This window comes from Lepidothrix coronata, unplaced genomic scaffold, assembly GCF_001604755.1.
Source record: "Lepidothrix coronata isolate B3197 unplaced genomic scaffold, Lepidothrix_coronata-1.0 Scaffold165, whole genome shotgun sequence".
In the NCBI taxonomy this organism is placed as follows: domain Eukaryota; kingdom Metazoa; phylum Chordata; class Aves; order Passeriformes; family Pipridae; genus Lepidothrix; species Lepidothrix coronata.
The window spans coordinates 1,485,578-1,506,905 of NW_016690345.1; the positions used below are offsets into that span (position 1 = coordinate 1,485,578).

General features: G+C 42.9%; 1 protein-coding gene across 18 annotated transcripts in view; it reads left to right on the plus strand.

Annotated features, from left to right (window-relative positions):
* Positions 1 to 21,328, plus strand: part of CPS1 (carbamoyl-phosphate synthase 1) — a 326,177-nt gene that overhangs the window by 81,639 nt on the left and 223,210 nt on the right. For all 18 annotated transcript variants that reach the window (XR_001877123.1, XR_001877125.1, XR_001877126.1 and 15 more), the window contains 14 exons: positions 102 to 211; positions 4,823 to 4,967; positions 5,872 to 5,961; positions 6,348 to 6,404; positions 8,843 to 8,935; positions 10,652 to 10,741; positions 11,666 to 11,794; positions 12,294 to 12,400; positions 12,800 to 12,941; positions 14,383 to 14,460; positions 15,959 to 16,057; positions 16,765 to 16,860; positions 19,883 to 20,072; positions 21,136 to 21,293. Coding sequence is in view for 8 of the 18 variants with exons in the window: in XM_017829484.1 (XP_017684973.1) it covers positions 102 to 211; positions 4,823 to 4,967; positions 5,872 to 5,961; positions 6,348 to 6,404; positions 8,843 to 8,935; positions 10,652 to 10,741; positions 11,666 to 11,794; positions 12,294 to 12,400; positions 12,800 to 12,941; positions 14,383 to 14,460; positions 15,959 to 16,057; positions 16,765 to 16,860; positions 19,883 to 20,072; positions 21,136 to 21,293 (1,584 nt within the window). In the remaining 10 variants the exon portion in view is untranslated. The remainder of the gene's footprint in view (positions 1 to 101; positions 212 to 4,822; positions 4,968 to 5,871; positions 5,962 to 6,347; positions 6,405 to 8,842; positions 8,936 to 10,651; positions 10,742 to 11,665; positions 11,795 to 12,293; positions 12,401 to 12,799; positions 12,942 to 14,382; positions 14,461 to 15,958; positions 16,058 to 16,764; positions 16,861 to 19,882; positions 20,073 to 21,135; positions 21,294 to 21,328) is intronic.

A 21,328-nucleotide genomic window follows, 5' to 3' on the forward strand; every position in this document is an offset into this window, starting at 1 on the left:
TTACAATGTGAGGCATGAAAGGCAGGTGTCCCGGGTGTTACCTGTATAAACATCAAGTCTTTTCCTCCTGTATTTGAGTCTCTTCATGTACCTTTCTCTAGGCGCAGACAGCGAACTTGGTGCTGGAAGATGGGACGAAGATGAAGGGCTATTCCTTTGGCTATCCATCCTCCACAGCAGGGGAAGTCGTATTCAACACTGGGCTCTCTGGGTAAGGCAACAGCAAATGAGATACAAGCATCAGTACTTCTCTGGAAGCTTGTTGAAGGGTCAAAGCTGCATTTTCCAAGCTTGCAGTGTCCTGATCCAAGCAGATGGTTTTCTATATAATGCCACATTGCAGTCTGGGGATACAGAGAGACAAATAATTAATGAAGAAGCTTCAGGCAGTTCTCTTGGGTCATAGCATTTGTGGTGATAAGGACATTTAAAGACTGATCTAACTGACTGCGATAGTGAGATACACAGGAACGCGATCACTTCCCACTGAAATGCAGCCACTGCTGAGTCAGGGCAGAGGAGGTGTCTGTTCTCCCTCCAGTGCCCAGATCAAATATAGAGATTTGAAGCATCTGCAGCCTTCTGGGTAATGGAAATGGGCCTCTGGGTGCAAAATTTTTAAATCCCAAGGTTCCTGTGTTGGTCCCCTGTATGACCCATCCCTTATGACGTTTCTTGGCTCATACCGCTAAGGATACATTAAACTCTGTGCCCTTTCCAGCTAAAGGGTAGGATCAGATTCATGTCTGACCTAGTGTTTTGGGTCTAGCTGAGATGGAGTTCATTTTCCCATAGCAGCCCTCACAGTGCTGTGCTTTGCATTGGTAGCTAGAAAGGTGTTGATAGCACAGCCAAAACACTTTTGGGCTACTGCTGAGTGGTGCTGGCAAACCACCAGCACTGTCTCTCAACATTCCCCACTCCACCCTTCCCCCCTCAATCGAGGGCAAGATCCTGGGAGGGGACACAACCAGGCCAGACCCAAACTAACCAAAGGGATATTCCAGACCATATGATGTCAGCTCAGATATAAAAGCTAAGGAAAGGAGGAGGAAAGAGGGGCATTCATTGTTTACAATGTTTACCTGCTGAGCAACTGCTATGGTTTCTGAGGCCCTGGGAAGTGGCTGGACTCTGTTCACTAATGGCAAGTAGAGAATAAATCTTTTTATTTTCCTCTTGGCTTGTGCATGCACAAACTTTTGCTTTTGCTTCAGTGAACTGCCTTATCTCAACCTATAAGTCACTTCCCATCTTATTCTCTCTCCCTTGTCCAGCTGGAAAGGATAGCTTGGTAGACACCTGGTGTCCAACCAAGGTCAACCCACTACACCTAGCATGGTTCTCTGTCTTCTTGAGTGGTGGAAGCCTGTGGCTAACTTAGAATGGCAGCCAAATCTTGCTGGTGCTTTTACTGAACTGCTTAAGCAGAGGAAATCTGCCCAGAAATGAGGCTTTTGGTAAGGACATGGACATGTCCATGGGGAGGTGAGACAGCTCTGAAGTTGTTGGTGCTTGAGCTTTTTCTTCAGTCATTCATAGCTGTCTTTGCTCAGCTGCTTTGTGTTTTCCAGGTTCTTCTCTACTTTGGAGAAACCAGTACTCACAGGATGAGTTTTTAAATTATCTCCTTGGTGAGAATGTTAAATTGCTGCAGAGGGGAATCAGTGTGCAAAGTTTTGCGTTAGGAGGCAATTATTTAAGAGTTTTGACAGCACTAATTACTGTCTATGTTAATATACCTGCCAACAAGCCACTGTTTAATATAGATCAGAATGATGGAGGGCACCAGAGTTCTCTTCTTAGTGATAGATTATGGGCAATAAATCTTGTCACATCACAAAAGTCGAGGAGGACCTGATGAATTATTTCCTCTCTACATGTTACTGTGGAAGCAGAAGCTGTGTTTGTTTGTTTTCTAGTGATTTGGAGAGGATGCCTGTAAAAGTGAGATCTCTTCTGTGCTGGGAAGCATATGGGTGGGCATGGAGGGAATATTCAAAATGTAAGGTTGTGTCTTCAGAGCCTTCTCCAGAACATGACCTTGACTGATTCGGAGAAAAGGAAGATGAAAGAGTTAGCAGCATTGTTGCAGAACATAAAAGTGGCAGATTTGCTACCAGTCCACGGGTTGCTGGCCATTGAAAGCAAGCCTGTAGCTCTGCCTCAGGCTCCTAAGCACAGAGATCAAGACCTGTGTGTCCAGAGGAGCCCAGCCACCTCTTCTCACTGGCACAGGAAGAGGCTACGTGCCCGTGAGAAGGAGGTGCCCAGGGCTGGGGCATTTTCCAGCCTGCCTGGGTACCTAACAGTGTGTCAGGATAGGGAGCTAGAGGTTAGTGCAGGGGTGATTTGGCCATGGCTGCTGTTCAGCCTCAGATCACTGCTCTCTGGGAAGTGGGTGTTTCTAGGTGCTGAGTGGGGCCAGCGTGGGCTCTGTCCTGGGGTCATTAATACGCTGCTGTGCACCGTGTCTGCTCATCTGGGCTCCCACATCCTGATTCATGTCATGGAACTGGAAGGCAAAGCACTTTATGTGCATACAGCTCCCAGGCTTGAAGCAGCTAAACCAGGCTGACATGTGGTCATAACACACTGGAATAGAGGGCAGAGAGCACTCTTTTGGGGTTGAAATGTTGAATGCTCATTCAAAAAGCATGAGGAGGAACTTTTCAGAAACATTTGCTCGAAAAACCCCCACCAACCTAGTGTTGCAGCCATCTGTTTAGTATAGGAACACAAAGGAAACAAGGAGTTTCCAATTAAGAAAGAAGAATTACAAACTGTAAAACATTCCCATATTTGAAACAGCTCAGTAAATGCATTTGCCTCCATTAAGTCTCTTTATGTTTCCCATGATATTTTAGTGAGAGAATGGATCAACAGGAATTTACTGAAACCAGGCAGGCCTTTGGGCAGGCACAGCAAGGATTAGACCTTGCAGCATCGTTGGAGCTCGTGTTTCCATCCACCTCTCTGTGCTCCACATGGAGCTTAAAGGGTATTGCGTCTGTGTCGAGTCCTGCCTGCACACCCCACCCAGACCCGGTGGCTCTCTGTCCTCATTTGCTGATTGCAAATGACATGCAACGGTTAATTACACTAGCTTTGTCAGTAACAAGGAATCTTCTGGAAGCATGACCAATTGGCTCAGAAGGAGGGAGCTTGTATATGCCATGTGCCTGGTACTTACTGCAGTCCTGTGATCACCATGCACTTTCTGTAGTTGTTTACCTGCAGCAGCAAGTATAGATTTGAACAGCAGGAGAGGCTTCCCTGAAAATATTTCATGGCCATTGTTCATTTGACCTGTTATTTCTCAGAACTGGCTGGTGTGCTGTGTTGCCTATATCTACCAGCAACCATTCTGGCTTTTATAAAGAGTTTCCCAATGTTTGACAATTAATCTTCTGGCAGTAAGTCTTGTGTTCCATAAAAATGTCTCTTGTGACTTGCTGATATCTGGTAGATGGCTGGAGTTGCCAATTATGTATTGTTTAAACAATGATGACAATAATAAATTATATTTTATATAGGGCAAATTAATCCTGAAGTGTCCTTTTGCATTTGGCTCACTATTTGTGTGGATAACTTCATCTGATGCTAAATTACAGCTGCTTTTGGGTTGAAAGACAGCAATTGTTTAATGGATTGCTGCAAAAGATGGTACAGTACAAGAGAGAAAGTGAAGGTCTGTGTGTTAATTTAAAGCTGAAGAATAGGAGCATATAGGCCATGTTTACCCAGTCCCTGTATTTGGGGTTGAAAATGAGACTGGATCCACTAGATCCAGAGCTGATACTTATCAGAATCCTAGGTTTGGTCCTCTGCTGCAGCAAAATATTCCAATGTGCTTTTAGATCTTTTCTTGCTGAGGAGGACATTCAGGCAGGGGCTTGGATAAATTGCTTTTCCCTAGGGGGTCTACCTGGGCTGAAGATAGGACACGCACTGGGGCCTTGTGACCAGGGTGGAATGCTGAATCCAAAGCATTGTCTTCCAAGTTGCCTTCTTCAGAGATACACAAATCAACCTGTAAGCACTTAGGAGTCTTGTAAGGTGAAACTTATGATGTCCCATGGGTGGGAACCTGGAGATCGCCTATAGGAGAGGCCTGGCCTCTGCTGGGAGAAACTGCAAAGTGGGGCTGTGGCAGGGTTTTTGTTAGCAGAGCAGGTAGGAGAGAAGAATCCAGAGTAGTAGTGAGGAATCACAAGGATTTGTCTGTGTGCTCCTTGGCAAAAAAAGCAGTTACAGCTCTGAACATCTCAAGGCCTGCAAGCTCCAGAGAGGGGAAGGGACCAAGCCTGGGCAGATGACTCTGTTGTCTGCTGGCTTTTCAGTTCAAGCCTTCTATTGTACTGAGAGGGGGAAACTTTTACACTGCAAGGAGGGACGGGTGCAGCAATAACAAAGCACTGCCCACATGGTGTGCCCAGGGCATGGTCAAGCCCAAGCTGTTATCTGAGAGTCCAGTGATATGCCATGCAGTTCTGTGATCTCTCTGCCCTCTGTGTAGTTGTTTAGCTCATGTTAAATCACAAGGAGTCTGAGTTTGTTGGTAGCTCCTGTGGTTTTCTTAAATGAAACATGAGAAGCCAAAGCCTTTCCTGGTTCCCAGCGTCAAATGTTTAACCACAGATGGGAAAGTCAGGGCACGTTCACAGATGTGTTTGCTTTTATTCTGAGAATGCCTTCACATGAATACTATTTCTGTCTTTTTGTCATATGGGAATTCAGACCTGTCTTGTTTTCACTGGCTCTTTTGTCTTCCTTTTGACTCCAGACCAATGTACTTTTCTTCTATTGTTTCTTCATCTAGATACACCGAAGCCTTGACAGATCCCAGCTACAAAGGACAGATTCTCACCCTGGCTAACCCCATAGTTGGGAATGTTGGAGTGCCTGACACAGCCACTTTGGATGAAATGGGCCTCAAGAGGTTTCTGGAGTCTGATGGGATCAAGGTAACAGTGGGAGATGCAGAACTATCAGAGTGGTGCCAGCAGCCTGACTGTGTGTTAGAAGTTAGAAGGAATCAATGATCCTCAACCTTTCTTTTTCTTCTGGATATTGTCCTTTGGAGGAATGGTGGCAAAAGATACTCCATATTGGTTTTTGTGCCAGGATATGTGCCTTCTGAGAGCTTGGCATTTCCTATCAGTGATAGACATGGTACAGTTTTTGTGAACTGCTGTCGTGGATGACTTTTTTTTCACCTTCCTCTCTGCCTCATATATTTATCAGTGTTTGCACAGGACTGGTAGCCAAGAGAAATCAAACACCAGAAGTTTCAGTGTGCTAAGACTCTTCTCTGTGTGCCTGTGCTGCCACAAGCAGGGGAGGTGACAGCTGTGTGGAGAAGGAACCAGAATTTACACTGTGGTAGCAGGGGATGTTGGTTAGGAGTAGGACTGTGTCCTGGCACCAATGGCAGTATTGAAAAATGGAACAAACCCATGTAGTTGCAGAACCAGTGAAATGCTTTATCTGTTCTGAGGTGAAATGACTATTTTATACACTATCTAACTCCACTGGAAAATGGAGCTGTCTATTGAAATGAAGCATCACTTGAAAGTGAAGAACTTTCTTACACAAAAAATGAATCAAAACATTTTGTCTTATCTTAAATTTCCTTTTTTTTTTTTTTCTAACAAGAAGTGTTTTCTCAGTTCTGTGCAATTTGCAGCTTTGGTTACCTGAAAACCACATTCTTCTATGAATTTCCTAAGTAAAAAGGCCCAGATACAATCGTGACAGTGTAAAGTGTGTCTGTGATAGGGTTTATGGTAAATAAATAGTGAAAATTGAAAGTACAGGGTAACTACAAAGTGATCTTTCAGTTCAAAATGATGTTTCTTCTATCTACAGGTTTCAGGTTTGCTGGTGCTGGACTACAGCAAAGAGTACAGCCACTGGCAAGCTGCTAGGAGCCTGGGGGAATGGTTGCAAGAGGAACAGGTAAGCAATCTAGAGGTAACTACACATGAGCTTTTAATTTTTGTGCTTTTCAGGGCAGAAACAAGATTTTAACAACTAAGCTATTTATGAATGGGAGAAGGGAGGAGAAGTGAAGCTCTAGAAGTGAGGCAGCCTTGGTAATACTGCTGTCAAGAGCCAGAGGTCCTTAAACAAGGCCAGGCTGGAATGGGGCTCTGAGCAGCCTGTTCTAGTGGAAGGTGTCCCTGCCCATGGCAGAGGGGTTAGAACATGAAGATCTTTAAGGTCTCTTCCAATCCGAATCATTCCATGATCCTGTGACGTGTTCTTCTCATACAAGTGATCGAGCTGCTCTCTTCCTCTGTCTTAGCTGCTTGTTCTCTAACTTAGCCTTGTGTTTTCTTCAGGTGCCTGCACTGTATGGGATTGATACTAGAATGCTGTCCAAATTAATTCGTGACAAGGTATGATCTGCTTCCCTTGATCCAGCTGCATTCACCTGGCTAATGTTGGGCCCCTTTTCTAACAGTGTAGCAAACCTGGGGCAGCAATGGTGCCACTGGGCTGCCTTGACTTCAGATGCTTCTCAGATCCATGTGCTCTTCCAAAGGCTCTGTGTCTTCTCTAATATTGGGCAATGTTCTGATCCCAGGGAGCCCTCTCTCCTTGGCTCTGCTCTGGATTTCCTCTCCTACATAAGTGAGGCAGCACAAGCTGGTGTAAATGAAAGGCCTCTGGTAGTGTCAGACACAACAGGTAGTAATATCAACTGCATGTTAATTCAGTAACAGTCAGAGAGAGCAACAGCTCTGTGAGGTATTATGGATTTTAGTTCACAGATGGTGCCACCTTTGGTCAGTGGAAATTCTCCTGCTCCTCTCAGTCAAAGAATGCCTACAATAATGTAAGCTGGATTCCTAACTTGGGCTGGTTTTCTTAGGTTGAATCTTGCTATTATTTTTAATAGTCATTACTTTTCTTTCATTTCCAAGAGCTGACAGTTGAAGGACATGAGCAGGATTATGTTACAGAATGGAGGTTAATGTGAAAGTACACTTCACACTGGCTGAAACACTGATCAAAGTCAGTCTGAATTAAATGTGCCTTTGAGGCTCTTCTTTTCTAATGGATTTTTTGAAGCTGCTCTTTTCTTTAGGTGATCAATTTGCAGCCTGCAGTCCAACTCCGCATCCCCTTTCATTCCACAGAGCAAAACAGGGATGACCCAGCTTGAAGAGAGGAATATTTGTAGAAATTAATTCTTATGGCAAGATTTGGCATTGTCCTGCCCTTAAAGACAGCAGATATGTGCAATTTAATGCAATAGAAGATGGCAATGCTTTCTTAAGGCATAATAGATCAATATTCCTTTTATCCAAAGTAAATACACTTCCAATGTTTATTTTGTAACTTAGCAGTGTATGGTAGTAATGCCATACTGTGACTGAGTGGTGTTGATGTATGGCTTTTAAAATAGTGCATAGTCACCTTTTGATCCGGTCTCTCAGGCTGAAAAAAACGCTAAGTATTTAATTCTGTGTCTAAATTGGGGATGAGAACAGGGCTTCATTATGGTAAATGCAGAAATGAGCAATGACTTGTTAAACTGGGCTAAGGTAAATGCAAGGCACCATTTGGCTGAATAATCTGGGAGAAAAGTAAGACCAAGGTTCCTGTCAGAGAGCAAGGGCTTTAGAGCTTTATTATAATAAAGCATTTATTATAGTAGCATGGTGGCACTCAGCAATGTGGCTCTCAAGTACCACGGCTCTCAAGCCCTACTGAGCACTGTGGTTCCCAAAAACATGACTCGTTGAAGACAATGACATTTTCAGCTCTGGCCTGTGCGAAGCTCGGAGCAGCTTTTGGTACACCAAGGTGCTACTCAAGGAGACATAAGATGTCAGCCACTGCTAAGAGCAAAACTCTCTCCTTAAAACTTACCCTTAGCAGTGTGCACGGCAATGCAAGGTGTTGGCTCTTTCTTGCCCTAGGAAAATGGCAAGGGTACTTCAGGTATGGCAAACGAGGGAAGTATCTCACAGGAGAATCACTAAACCCAGTGAGCAATCCCAGTGTGCACATTAGTGTGATATCCACAGGGTGAGCTGAGTTTCACATATTTGATCATGAAAGTGATTTTTGGTAGAAGTTACCACAAAACAATGACTTCTTCTGTTTTATTTTCCCCTTCCACCCTTGAAAATTTCTGTACTGCACACCCTGCCCCATACTTAGAAGAGGTTAACCCTGGATTAATCCCACTTACTCCAGGTGTGGGGCAAAGCAAAAGCAAGGATTTCTTTTCCACTGAGAACTCTAATGAGCAGAAGGTGGAGAAGTATATGCTGCTAGCAGAGGAAGAGTGTCCTAGCTTCTGCCAGGTGGTAACAGCAGTATAGAATAGAGCTTGCTGGAGGTGATTTTTATTTTTAACAGCTTACTCAGAAACAGCTGTGCTGACCTGCTTCCTACATAGCTTTGCCTTGCACCGGCTCTGCTGCCTTGTGGTTATCCACACGAGGTGGCTGAAAAACTCAAAGTGGGTTTTTGGGTTTCCAAAACCAAAAAGCTTCAAACAGCTTAGTAGATTACTCCCTGATCTACACAACATTTATTTGGAGATCTGAAGGCAACTCAATTTCATGTCACTACACAGATTGCCAGACTGCCTATTAAATTTTACTGCTGATAATGCCTCTCCCCTGAATGAAGAGTTATAAACAGATTTTTCCTACCAAGGAAGGCTCATAAACTTCTGAAGATGCTAAAAATGATTATAAGCTGCCAAGAAACCAACTTTAAACACCTGTTCCAGTTGCTGTGCCTGTCAGCACCTTGTCCCAGTGTTCACAGGTTCTCTTTTGCTCATTTTTTGTTTTTTTCTGGTGTATTTCCACAGGGCACAGTACTTGGGAAGATTGAATTTGAAGGTCAGCCTGTGGAGTTTGCAGACCCAAATAAACAAAACTTAATTGCAGAAGTTTCTACAAAGGTGAGAAATTCTTCTGTAGTATCGGGGCTGTACCCTCCAGGTAGTAACTGGTCCTCATTTGCTCTGGGCATCAACCATTTTTTCTGAACAAACGATTTGGGGATGTTTTCTAAACCATGCACCTTTCCAGACCTTTCACAGACTGTCATCTCAGCATCATCCTCGTAGAATCCCTGTGGCTCCTTAGGTGCAGTGTTGAAAATAAAAAATGAGCTGGATGTGCCCTGAATTGTACTCTGATCAAGCGATTGTGTGTAGAGACAGGACTGAGAAGTATTGGGGATACAGTTAGACCTGGTATATGGTGGACATAAGAAGAATTAATAACAAGAAGCATCTCACACCCAAGACTTCACCCCTATGGCCTCACAGTTTATGTGTGGTCTCCTCCCCTCAGCCTTATCTTCAGTCTCCCGGCAGCAGCTTCTTTGGACAGCTGTCCTCACACAGGCTGTGCTCTTGCATCCTAAAAATCTCTGCATCTCAATCTTTGCAAAGATAAATGTTCAAACAAGAAGTGAGTTAGGATAATACAGAGGGAGGAGTTGTAATATTCTGCTAACAAACTTCATCTTGAGTTTCCTGTTGAGGGGATGTCTTTCCTTGGCTGGTTGTAATTCTCCCATGAAAAGATTCAGTTTGTCACCCTGCACCAGCCGTATTAAACATGGATTTTAGAATCTTTTCATAAGAGGGCCCAGCTGTGAACTATGAATACCAGGGAAGCTGACTAAAAAACAACTTTTTTCCTGTGATGCCCAAGAGAAAAGTCACTTTGGGCAAAGTAAATTTATCTGTATCAGCATTCAGAAGCTGAGCATAACTGAAGGTAAACACAGAGTTTTAGGAGGAAGAAGGCAGCCTTATGTTATTGATAAATAACATCTGAGCCTGGTGCTACCTGCAGTCATGTAACAAGTAAAATAATTCAGCAAGCTTCAGAAAGCAACTGTCCATAAATAACCTTACATCAGTACTCTGGCTGTCTGACAGTGGGTCTACATGGTGCAGTATCAAGGCATATAACATACAATGGTTTGACTTCACTCTCTTCTATTCTGGCTGTGACCAAAGGATATCTGAGTGTACAAAAGCACCACAGTCAAGATTTGGGACTGGTGACTATTTATTTTGTGGCATGGGTAAAGGAACAGCAGCTGCAAGAGGAGGAGAAGAAGTAGTGAGATAAAACTGTCAGGTTCACATGAACACAGACCATGTTCAGTGACGTGCTTGGCCTGGTCTATCCTGCCATGATGCACCGAAGGTCACTCACAGGTATCTCCAGCTGTGCTGTGCTTTGGTCTTACTGGGACAGGAGGGTTGTGGTGGTATTTACTGTGATGGATCTAGAGCTGGCACAAAGCAGCCTTGCTCTGCTGGCATCAGCTTGACGACTGAACTTCAGCTGAAAATCTCTCCTTGGGTATCTGATGTGTTTCTCTTGGGCTGCAATAGTCCGTGAGAACTGGCTTTCTGCTCCACTGCTGATGAGGTGAAACACAGGAAAAAAGCTCGTCATTAGCTGTGGAAACAAGTGATTGCTTAGGAATTGCATCACTGCTGTAATCAACAGTATATTAAAAAAAGAGCATTGTAACTTCTACTTCCACAGAAAAATGAAGGAAGCACTAATGTCTGCACTGTTCCTGGAGATTTCTATGTAAATTGATAAGTACCATGCTGTCACTTACAGCATGGTCTGTCTTTTTATAGGAAGTCAAAGTTTATGGCAGAGGGAATCCAATTAAAGTTGTAGCTGTCGACTGTGGGTTGAAGCACAACATTATCCGTCTGCTAGTTAAGGTAAGTCAGTGCTTGATGTTGCCTATCTCTCGTTTTGCTTTGACAAGGGCCTTGCCTGTACTCGCTAGCCTTCCTTCTACCTGCACATAGCCATTCTAGTAGCAGTTGCCCTCCTAAAATCAGGTACAATTTTTAGGATGACTTTCATGGACTAGGAAGTGGTTTCTGAACTTGTTACGCTGTATTGAGGGAGTAAGGAATACGACCTGTCCAGCAGCCTCTCAGCTGTGAGAAGAACCCCTTGAAGATGAGTTGTCATAAGATGAGGCACAACTTCTCTAAAGAACAACCAAGGAAGGTCAACCCAACACTGTAAAAAATAAACAGGGGGGAGAAAGGTTTCAGTGAAGGTGGTGAATAGTTGAAACAAGCCCAGGGAAATTGTGGAATGCCCATCTCTGAAGATATTAAAAACACAGCTGACCCAGGCCCTAAGTAACCTGCTCTAAAGTTGAAGTTATCTCTGCATTGAGCAGACCTCCTGAGGTTCCTCCATCCTCAGTTTTTCTTTGACTACAGGATTCTGTGAAAATCTTTTCCTGTTTGTAACACAGTGATGTAGCAGTGCTTGCTTCTTTAGCCACACAGGCAGACTGAAGGCAGTGTGCTCTCATTCCCTAGATGTAGACGGTTTCTCTGATTCTATTTTTTAATTTGTGTGGATATTTGTCTCATTTTTGATGGGTAGGACTATTTCTGTCATAGAACAGAGCTGTGAAGACCTAATTTAGCAGTCAGAATGCATGCACTGTGTAGAAGTGAACATATTTTACATATGTACATACACTGAAATCCAGACTCAGCCTTTGGGACATGAGAGATGAACAACCTCCTGACACAAATTCATTTGTTTCCCTCCTGCCCTCATTTCTTGTTACCTTGGGGTTTTTTTGTGGTTTGTTTGTTTGTTTGTTTGTTTTTTAGCGAGGTGCAGAAGTACATTTAGTTCCATGGGATCATGATTTCACCAGCATGGACTACGATGGGCTCATAATTTCTGGGGGACCAGGGGATCCCATGAAGGCCCAGGAGGTGATTCAGAATGTCAGAAAGGTACAATGTAATAGCCATACAGTTGTTAATTTGCCTTTTTTTCTAGTGCCTGAAATCCAAACAGTTGGTTATATTAGCATGTTATGGGCCAAATGTTGTTCAGACGTTTCAGCTGCCTGGAATATTCCTTGTGTTCGTCCACTGGGAGTTGTCTCCAGCCCAGTAGTTACAACAAGGCTATATAGACCTTTACTGGTGCCTTAAAGTACACTGTGCTCCTTCAGGACCTCTGGGACATTAGGAAAGAATAGCATTGAATTCAGGGCTCCCACTTGCAATAATGCTGCACACTAAATGGCTGTAATGCGGAGTGTCATTGCTTATTCCCCTCGACTAGTCTGACACCAAGCTGTGCCCTGAGGCTTCCCTCTGAAGCAGGGAAGAGGAGGAAACTTTCCTTCCTAGGCTGTTGCCAAGTCTGTGAGGGAACTAGCATAGTTTATGCTGGTATTGCTGAACAGAGACACTCCAATATCTCTTGAAAACCTTTTCATTTTAGGTTCTGGAGAGTGATCGCCCAGAGCCCCTGTTTGGAATTAGCATGGGGCATCTAATCACTGGAATAGCAGCTGGAGCTACTTCCTACAAGATGCAGATGGCCAACAGGTGTGGCAGCTCTTCTGCTTTCCAGGGCCTAGACAGACCACTTCAGCATTGTGAAAGGCCACAGAGCAGCAGTGCTTTGCTGCTGAACTGCCTTAGCAGCAGCCAGTGTGTCAGTGACATTGTTTCTTCATGCCAGCCATTCTCCTCGCCTTTAATTTAAACTGCCATGTCATGCAATACTGTTTTTGAGGGTGTTTTGAAAGTGTTTGATGTAATTGATTCCCATCAAACTGAAGGATAGCAAAGTTTCTCCTAGGTTTTATTATCTTCTGAATGGCTGCCAGTATTGAACAGCTACACTTGAACTGCTGTGTATAGCCTCATAGTTACCAGCTCCTCCTAACTGTGACATTTGGACACATCTGGCACTTCTGTTCTCTGATTCTTGTTTTCTTCCAGAGGCCAGAACCAGCCCGTCCTGAATGCAGTGAATGGACAGGCTGTCATCACTGCTCAGAACCACGGCTATGCCATTGACAGCTCTACCCTCTCATCTGGCTGGAAGCCTCTCTTTGTGAACGCCAATGACCAAACCACTGAGGTGAGCTCATGCTTTATTCCAGAGACCTGCACAAAGAAGCCTCTAGTGAGCAAAGACTCTCTGGCTTTATTTCACCTCCTGGAAGCTTGCTGTCAGATTACACTTTGTTATCAGGGCTGAATGTGGTAATCTGACCATCTACTTTACTTGGAGCTTGCCTTAGAGCCCACAATGGGTTAGCCTTTACCACTGTTTGCTGTACCAGCCCAAAGTGTAGGATTGTCACAGTGACTCCAAACTCAGTTTAGGTCTGAAACAAAAGAACTAAACCCAGCAACCAGAAATCATTGGATTGGACATCTCTTTATTATGCCAGCTGGGTGTTCATGGGGAATTGATTTGCCATATATGAACCGAAGAATCAGTACAAATGTTGGGCATAAATACAGTATTCATTGAAACTCCTTCCCACAAGTCCAACCTCGAATTATGTCATAATTCGGGGGTCAAATATCATCCTGGAGTTCTTCTGGGGGGAGCAGTTGTGTCTTCTTTCCACTTGGCAGGTCTCCTAGCACCTATGATTGATCCAGCTGACCCCTAAACTAATTGTTCTAGTACCTACTAGGACACATATATTCATCATTGGTTAAAGATAACTAGAATTTCCTATTAACTTAATCTTTAACTGAATTTACTTCTTAGCAGAACAATCTCATATTGATCAAGTTTCTCGAAGCGTGTAAGCTGATTTCTTACAGGTGTACTTATGGTTCACTCTCTGTTAGTTCCCATAATTTCATCTACATTCTACATCCTGAAACTAATTGTAGTCCTAAAAGAAAAGACAACTACTGTGCCAAAAAGCAAGTTCCTTAGTTGATTAAGGTGCAATTTTTATCTAAGATAAATCTTCTAATTTCCTAAGTCATTTGAAAATGAGGCCCCCTCTCATTTCAGGTCCACAGCAGTAGTCCCCCTTCATCACTCTGCCCAACCCAGGGCACAGATCAAGCCCCTGTATCAGCAGTTAAAGTGAGTTATGGAAATCAAGACTGTGATCAAAAACCATTTCTACTGTGACAGAACCAGTCAAATTGGGATGATAAAACCATTCATTCCTTAACAGCCTTGTTCCAGGTGATCTTTTCTTGCCAGCTTTTCTTCTCTGCCTAGTCCAGGATTTACTCTGGAGGCAGACCAGTGTATCTGCTCTGTTAAATTCTTCCAGATTAGCAGTATTTGCTGTTGCAGTGAAAGTGATATCTCCCCTGTGGCCCTTGTCCATGCACAGCTGAGCCTTAGCAGCAGAGCAAGAGGCTCAGGGGCTCATTGGATGAGACATGGCTTGAAGATTGTGAATAAAAGGGCTGTAAATTTGACAGCCCCTGGAAACATACCGGTCCTTTGGCCTTCAGTGCTTGCAGAGATAAGATGTGGCTTTCTGTTGGTGTGTTTGCTTGTCAGGAGGTATCTAAGAGAATCACTTTTATTCCTGCAGGGAATTATGCATGAGACCAGACCAATTTTCACAGCACAGTTCTATCCAGATGCAAATCCTGGGCCAAGGGACACAGAGGTAATGTATGAGGACTGATCTGGGCTTGCTTTCAGATGGCCTGAGGAGTGCAGATATGTATCAGTTGCGGTGAGGAGTCTTTATGTTGGTGATGGTCCTACATCTTGGTTTTGGAAATTAGGCCCTCCTAACAGAGGGCCCAATCATGCATAGGCTTGTGTCTGCTTAGCTTGATGTGCAGCTAATTACAATCAGCAGCAAGATGTCTATTGACTTCTGTGTGCCTTGGATCAACGATTCCATTCATATTATGTGTATGCATCGAGTCCTGGTGGGATTATCTCTGTCTGGAAGTTACTGAAGTGCTTAAGCCTCTACAGGATCAGGCTCAAATCTCTTGCAAAAGAGATTGCAAAAGGAATAGCATTTTATCTTAACAGAAAAAATACTAGCCAGATGCTTTGTAATAAAATCATTAACTTTCTAATACATTTTAGTTCCACTTTCAAATTTTATAATTACTGTAGAGTTATGTAAATGGATGCATACTTCCTCACTCTGGTTCTCCTAAGTGAAATGCAATTTTAATCCCCAATCTGTGACTTCACACAAAGTCTGTAACAACTGGTTGTGTAGTCACGGAGTATGACTAAGCAGCATCAGGGGATGTGGAAAGCAGAGGAGGCATGTCTGAACATAAATAAGCTATTTAGCATTTCCTGAGAGAGGAAGATGGAAGAATACATAGAAGTGCTTATTTAAATCTTAATTTGATGATGTTGATTAAACCTGCAAATAAATCTCTTGATATCAAGAAGTTTCGTAGCAATCTGATTGACTGGTGAATCTCAGAGAACTCAAAACAACTCTCAGCTGTGTGTCTTTTCCAAGTCTGTGCACTCCCACTGCTGGGATGGGTTTGATAACATAGTGCCTATCCTGATAGGCTTGCAGGACCCATCCATACTCCTTCCATGGATAATTCCCAGGGACTGTGTGGCAAAAGCTCTGCAGGTGTGGGGTCAGGTGGGAAGCCTGTCCCACTGTGTGTAGCTGCCTGCCTTGCCTTGCCTACCCTGGCTGGAAAACACTTCTGACAGCTGCTCTGGGACCTCCTCTGGAAGGACAACACTGATTTAGCACCACTGATGTTTAGATATCCCTGTTCAGGTCCCTGCTCTGTAGCAGGTGCTGTTCTAGATGGTTCCCTGAGCTAGTCTAGTGTATGCTCTTCTGTGTTTTAGCTTTTAATGCACGTTCACTTGTTGCACTGCCAGCCACATAGAAGCAAAGCACACAGACGTGATTGATGTGTGTTTTCTTCCTGATTATGACCTCCCTTTCTTGAATGCAGCTTTGTCAGTGATGTCAAAGTTGTTAAAAAATTTCAAATAACTATTTCGTCTTCTCAGATGGTGTAAATCTACCTGCTGAAGGCAGCAGAGCAGAGCTGATTGCTCGAGCTCCCAAATGGCCTGTTTTTTCCTTCTTTGCTTGGTATTTATTTAGTTCCACTTTGGTGGTTATTTTTCCATAAATGTGTGTTTATTTTTTCTAGTTCCTTTTTGATTCTTTTATTTCCCTGGTTAAGAGTGGGAAAGGCAGTACCATTTCCTCAGTTCTGCCCAGGGCTGGAGTGACTGCTTCCAGAGTAGAGGTCAGTATACAGATACTTGTTTATCATGCCTGTCGGTGAGGCTGGGACCTACTTAATTCCTACTGTACCCACAGCACAAAATGGCACAGAAAACTGGTCATGGAAGTCTGAGGAGGCTTCCCTTATAAAAGTCCTTACAGCTGCTTGTCTCACAGTCATCAGGCCTCTCTTGTGTTATTAAGTCCCTTTCCTTTGAGAAAGTTTTAAGTTCAGATGTTTCATGGATTTTTCTTTGCAGTTCTCCCAAGAAAGGTACTCTCACAGCAGTATAATGAGGTGCCCTGGGATAATCTGGCCATGAGATTTTGTGCCTGCAGTAGAATGTTGATGCTTGGTTGCTAAGCAAATAAATCTGAAATTCCAAGCGTGGGCTGAATTTCATACAGTTTCCCTATCTTAGAAGGCAGCTGGACTTTGTGGGCAGCCAAAGTGAGGCATGGTTATCTATAAGCACATGATACAATTAACATATTTATTGTATGCCCCGTGCATGAATCATGTGTTTCTCTGACAAGAGATATAGGAGAGAAGTCCAGTAGAAATACTCTTAGAAGTAAAAGGGCAGTGGTTTTGAAAGTGGCTTTTCTTCTCTTTTGAGAACTTATGTTCTGTGATTTGAAACTGTTCATTGCTGCACAGTCTCTCTGTTCATTTCAACATCCACTATGATAGGACTGATTTTTTTCATGCTGTTTTGACCCCTGTAGGTCTCCAAAGTTCTCATTCTAGGATCCGGGGGTCTGTCGATTGGTCAGGCAGGGGAATTTGATTACTCTGGATCCCAGGCTGTAAAAGCCATGAAGGTGAGGAGATACTCTGAAAATACTAACCTCATGTAACCTATTTTCCTTTCTTGCAGCTGAACTGATCTTCCAACTATGGCATCAGTGGGGCAGGGAAGCTGATGAGGATAAATGACTGAAGGGAAATGTAGCCATTTTTTATTGGTGAACTTGTTGTATGAGTGAAATGAGTTAACCACTCAGAATTATCTACCAAAGAGAGATGTTCTCGAGGTTTCCATTGCAGTCTTTGAGCAGTTTGTTATTTGTGATGTGTGCCTGGTCACTCCAGGCTTCTCAAAGTAAATGGGGATGAAGAGGAGGGATATGCTCAGCTACACCTGAGCTGGAATTACTGCAACTTCCGGGGTGTGTCAGCACATGGCATGATTGTCATGGGAGAGTGGAAAGCTTAGACAAAATTTATTAAAAAGCCCTGCCATTGAGTCCCGAGGTGCAGAAAGGACTCCCTTTCTTTCTAAACTCCTTCTTGGAGAAGGGTTTAGATGCAGCTGAATCCTGTCTTAGCCTTGGACTGTGTTAACGGTTTGAATTTAAAGGACATGTAGAGGTATGATTAAACCACTTTGTCCCACAGATTTTAATGATGGCAAAACAGAAATATTTATATAAATGAATTATTTATTATGACAAACTAACAGGTGAACAGATGAAAGATCTTAATCAGAATTATTTACTCCACAAAATGAACACTAAAAATCTACTGGTAGAGTATAATATAGCATAAAGTAGTATGGTACACTGTAACAAAGCAATTATTGAAGCAGCTATATTAAAGCTAGCAAAAAGAAATGATTATTAAGTAAAGATTTGATGTAACTCACTCATGGGAGATCTCTTTCTCTCTACCTCAAGGAGTATCCTTGGAGGGTGTCCCCAGCCAAGGGAGGCATCTCCACACATACACCCCAAGAAGGGTTATGTCAGAAGAGCCTGACTGCATGAGAGAGGACTGGACTTTTATAGTATAAAGTGATTGACTGCTGCAATGCAAAAGATTTTGAACCCCTTATTGAGGCCAGTTTTCTAAATGGTATTTATTTTGAATAGGATGAACTTTTTAAAGGTCATATATGTCAAGTTTTGTTTCCAGAATAGGTCCTAGAAAGGATACTAAGGCAAAAGCTCATGCTAGGAGAAGGTGTGGAAAGGTAAAGTGTACTGTGAGGGGGTTACTACTGGTAATGTAAGAGTTACCTGGGCCCCCTAGTTCATGTCTAACCTCTTGTGAAGAAGGAGGAAAGCTTGTAGAGGTGTGACAGTTCCAGAGCAGAAGTAAAAAGGTGAAATTTGAAGGAAAGGGCTGCAAGGGCAAACTACAGGTGCAGTAAAATCCAACATCCCAAACAATTGGGCTAGAGGATGTGATATCTTTTTCCCCCACCACTGCCATGAAGACTACGCAGTTTAGGATCATTTGTCTAAATCTGAAATATTTTCCATAAGGATTTTATATCTTCTTTCCCTTCCCCGTTCCACACATTTCCAAGGAAAGTGCTTCAGTGAAAAAAAATCCAATTTTTCACAGGAGAAAAAGGTCAGCAGGAATTTACAGCCAGTCTTTAAGGCAGTATTTTAAATTAGCAAAGAAAGGAGAAGAAATGTTATCCAACACCTGAACTGAGCACTCAGAGCTCTGAGTGAGAATCCCACCCCCAGGTGAACTATTCCTTTGTTCCCCCAAACCAGTGAGACAAACAATCACAAATTTTGAACAAACACACAAAAGTCCTATGGCATTTTCATGCTTGCTGTGTGGTGGGGGAAGACAGCAATTTCTTTACTGGTCCCAGCAACACTTCCAAGAGCATTTGCTCAAGGGATGGCTGACTTAATCTACTGGCCTTGTTCCTGTTTCTTTCTACTCTTTTAAAAATGTTGTCACTGTTCCTGTTTTTAATGGAAATCATCGTTTCTTAACCTCCACAACTTCTATATAGCAAATGTTCCTCTTGAAATGTATTTTGCATCTATAATTAGCATTGTTTGCAAATGATGTGTTTGTTTGTAGAAGTTTATTGCCTTACAAGAAGTTGATAAAGATTAGAATGAGTTCCCTTAAAAAAATGAGGTCGCAGCCTTTGCACTTTCCAGTCCACCTTTTCAACAAAGCAGTAAATCGTTGTTCTGTATCTGCTTGTGGTTTACATGGGTTTTTTTTAAGCTTGGCCACACTCATCATTATTAGCAAAACTTGGTTGTCTTCCTCGTTACGTGCTAATATTTCAAGAGGGAGGAGAGTTGATCTGCCCAGCTCCGACTCAGATTTTTCTATTAATGAGCAAACTGTAGTGAACTTCTGTCTGTAGCCAAAAGAGTGGCAAAAGTCCCACTGGTATAGCAGGAAACAGATACTCTGTATTATCACTCTATCTCAGTTTCTTATCTGTGACAGAGAAAAAGCAGAGTAAAGTTTTCACTAACCTTTGTCTTGCATATAGAGGCAGAGCTTGTCTTTTAATATGTGCAATATCAAATAAAAAAGTTACAGGACAAGATTTTTAAAGTCGTAACACCAGGAAAATTAAAGCATCTTTATGGAAAGTCAAAGGAAAAAATGTGTTTTTGTTACTGTTACTAGTTGGTACAAAAAAATCTGAGAACTACCTGGTTACCCATGAACAAAGACCTACTGCTTGCCAAGAAAAAATTGCCTTTAGAATTAAATTTTTTGCTTTGGCATTTTCAATCTGACTTCCAACAGCAGACAGATATGATTATGCTGGACTTTGTTCCTGTCTCCTTTGTGTAAGTCCTAAATGTGGTAAACAATTTTGACCGAATTTCTGAAATGGTTGGGAATGTCCATTCCCTCAAGATTCACAAAGAGGCAGAGGCACGAAAGTAAAGAATTGGCATTAGTTCAGCCTCGTGGGAGAGACCAGAAATCTCTTATGGGACAGGACATAAGAGATGAGACTTTTTTAATTCTGCTGTTGCTAAACTGCTTGTTGAACTCCATCTCTCGCTGCTGCTGTCAGCTTTTTTATGCCTATTTTTAATGCAAATTTTAATTTTTCAGGAAGAAAATGTGAAAATCGTCCTCATGAATCCCAATATTGCTTCAGTGCAGACCAATGAGACTGGCTTAAAGCAGGCTGATGCTGTCTACTTCCTCCCCATCACTCCACAGTTTGTCATAGAGGTCATCAAGGCTGAGCGTCCCGATGGAATAATTCTGGGCATGGGTGGCCAGACTGCTCTCAACTGTGGTGAGTGTGATACACTCTTGGCACTCCTTGCAGGCAGACTCATAATTTTTGCCAAATAACAAGTAAAGTAATAAAGGACAAGACCAGAAGAAATGGCTTTCAGTCGCACCAGGGGAGGTTTAGATTGGATATCAGGAAAAATTTCTTCACTGAAAGGGTGGTCAGGCATTGGAACAGGCTGGAAGTGTTCAAAAGGCATGTGGATGTGGCACCTGTGGACATGGTTTAGTGGTGAACGTGGTGGTGCTGGGTTAAAGGTTGTATTTGATGGTCTTAGAGGTCTTTCCCAACCTTAATGATTCTATGATCCTGCCACATGTTCAGCAGAGTTTATTTGTGCAGGCATGCAAGACCCACATGCCTCACACATTGCCTGGGTTACTGAGAGATACAGGCAGAGACCTGGGGAGAGTGAGTCACTGCTAAGCTGTGAACATAACATCTAATTGCTGGGTTTGATAATTAATGTGTCCTGGTTTTCAGCTTAATTCTTAGTTATTGTAGTTGGATTTGGGATATTCAGACCAACTTGAAGCAGAGATCAAAAGGAAAATTTACCTTCATTTAACTTCTTGGACCAGTACTCATCTGTGCAACTCTGCTCTGTGTTGCAGATGATGGCCAGCAGTAACTGTACTAATATCTTATACTAATATCCCTCACCGATTCGAGGACAGAAAATTTAATGGTATGGTTCTGAGATCTAATACGGAAAAAGAATAATAAAATTAGCTGTTGATGAGGCCAGACAAGTTGTCAGCTAGTCAGATATCTTTTGAATACTTTCTTCTGTCTAAGTTTTCTAAGCTTTCTGGATTCTTTACTGTGAGGGTGGTGAGGCACTGGAACAGGTTGCCCAGATAAGTTGTGGATGCCCCATCCTTGGAAGTGTTCCAGGCCAGGTTGGATGGGACTTGGAGCAACCTGGTCTAGTGAAAGGTGCCCATGGCAAGGGAGTGAAATGAGATGATCTTTAAGGTCCCTTCCATTCTGTGATTCTAATAAGTTTATTATTCTTCATCTACTATCAATCCTCAAAGCTATGTCTTTGTTTACTCTGCAGGAGTGAAACTCTTCAAGCAAGGAGTCCTGCAGCAGTATGGTGTGAAGGTTCTAGGTACATCAGTTGAATCCATCATGGCTACAGAGGATAGAAAGCTCTTTTCTGATAAACTGACTGAGCTAAATGAAAAGATTGCTCCTAGCTTTGCAGTGGAATCGGTAAATCAGATAATTTTGAAGATGTGATTACTATT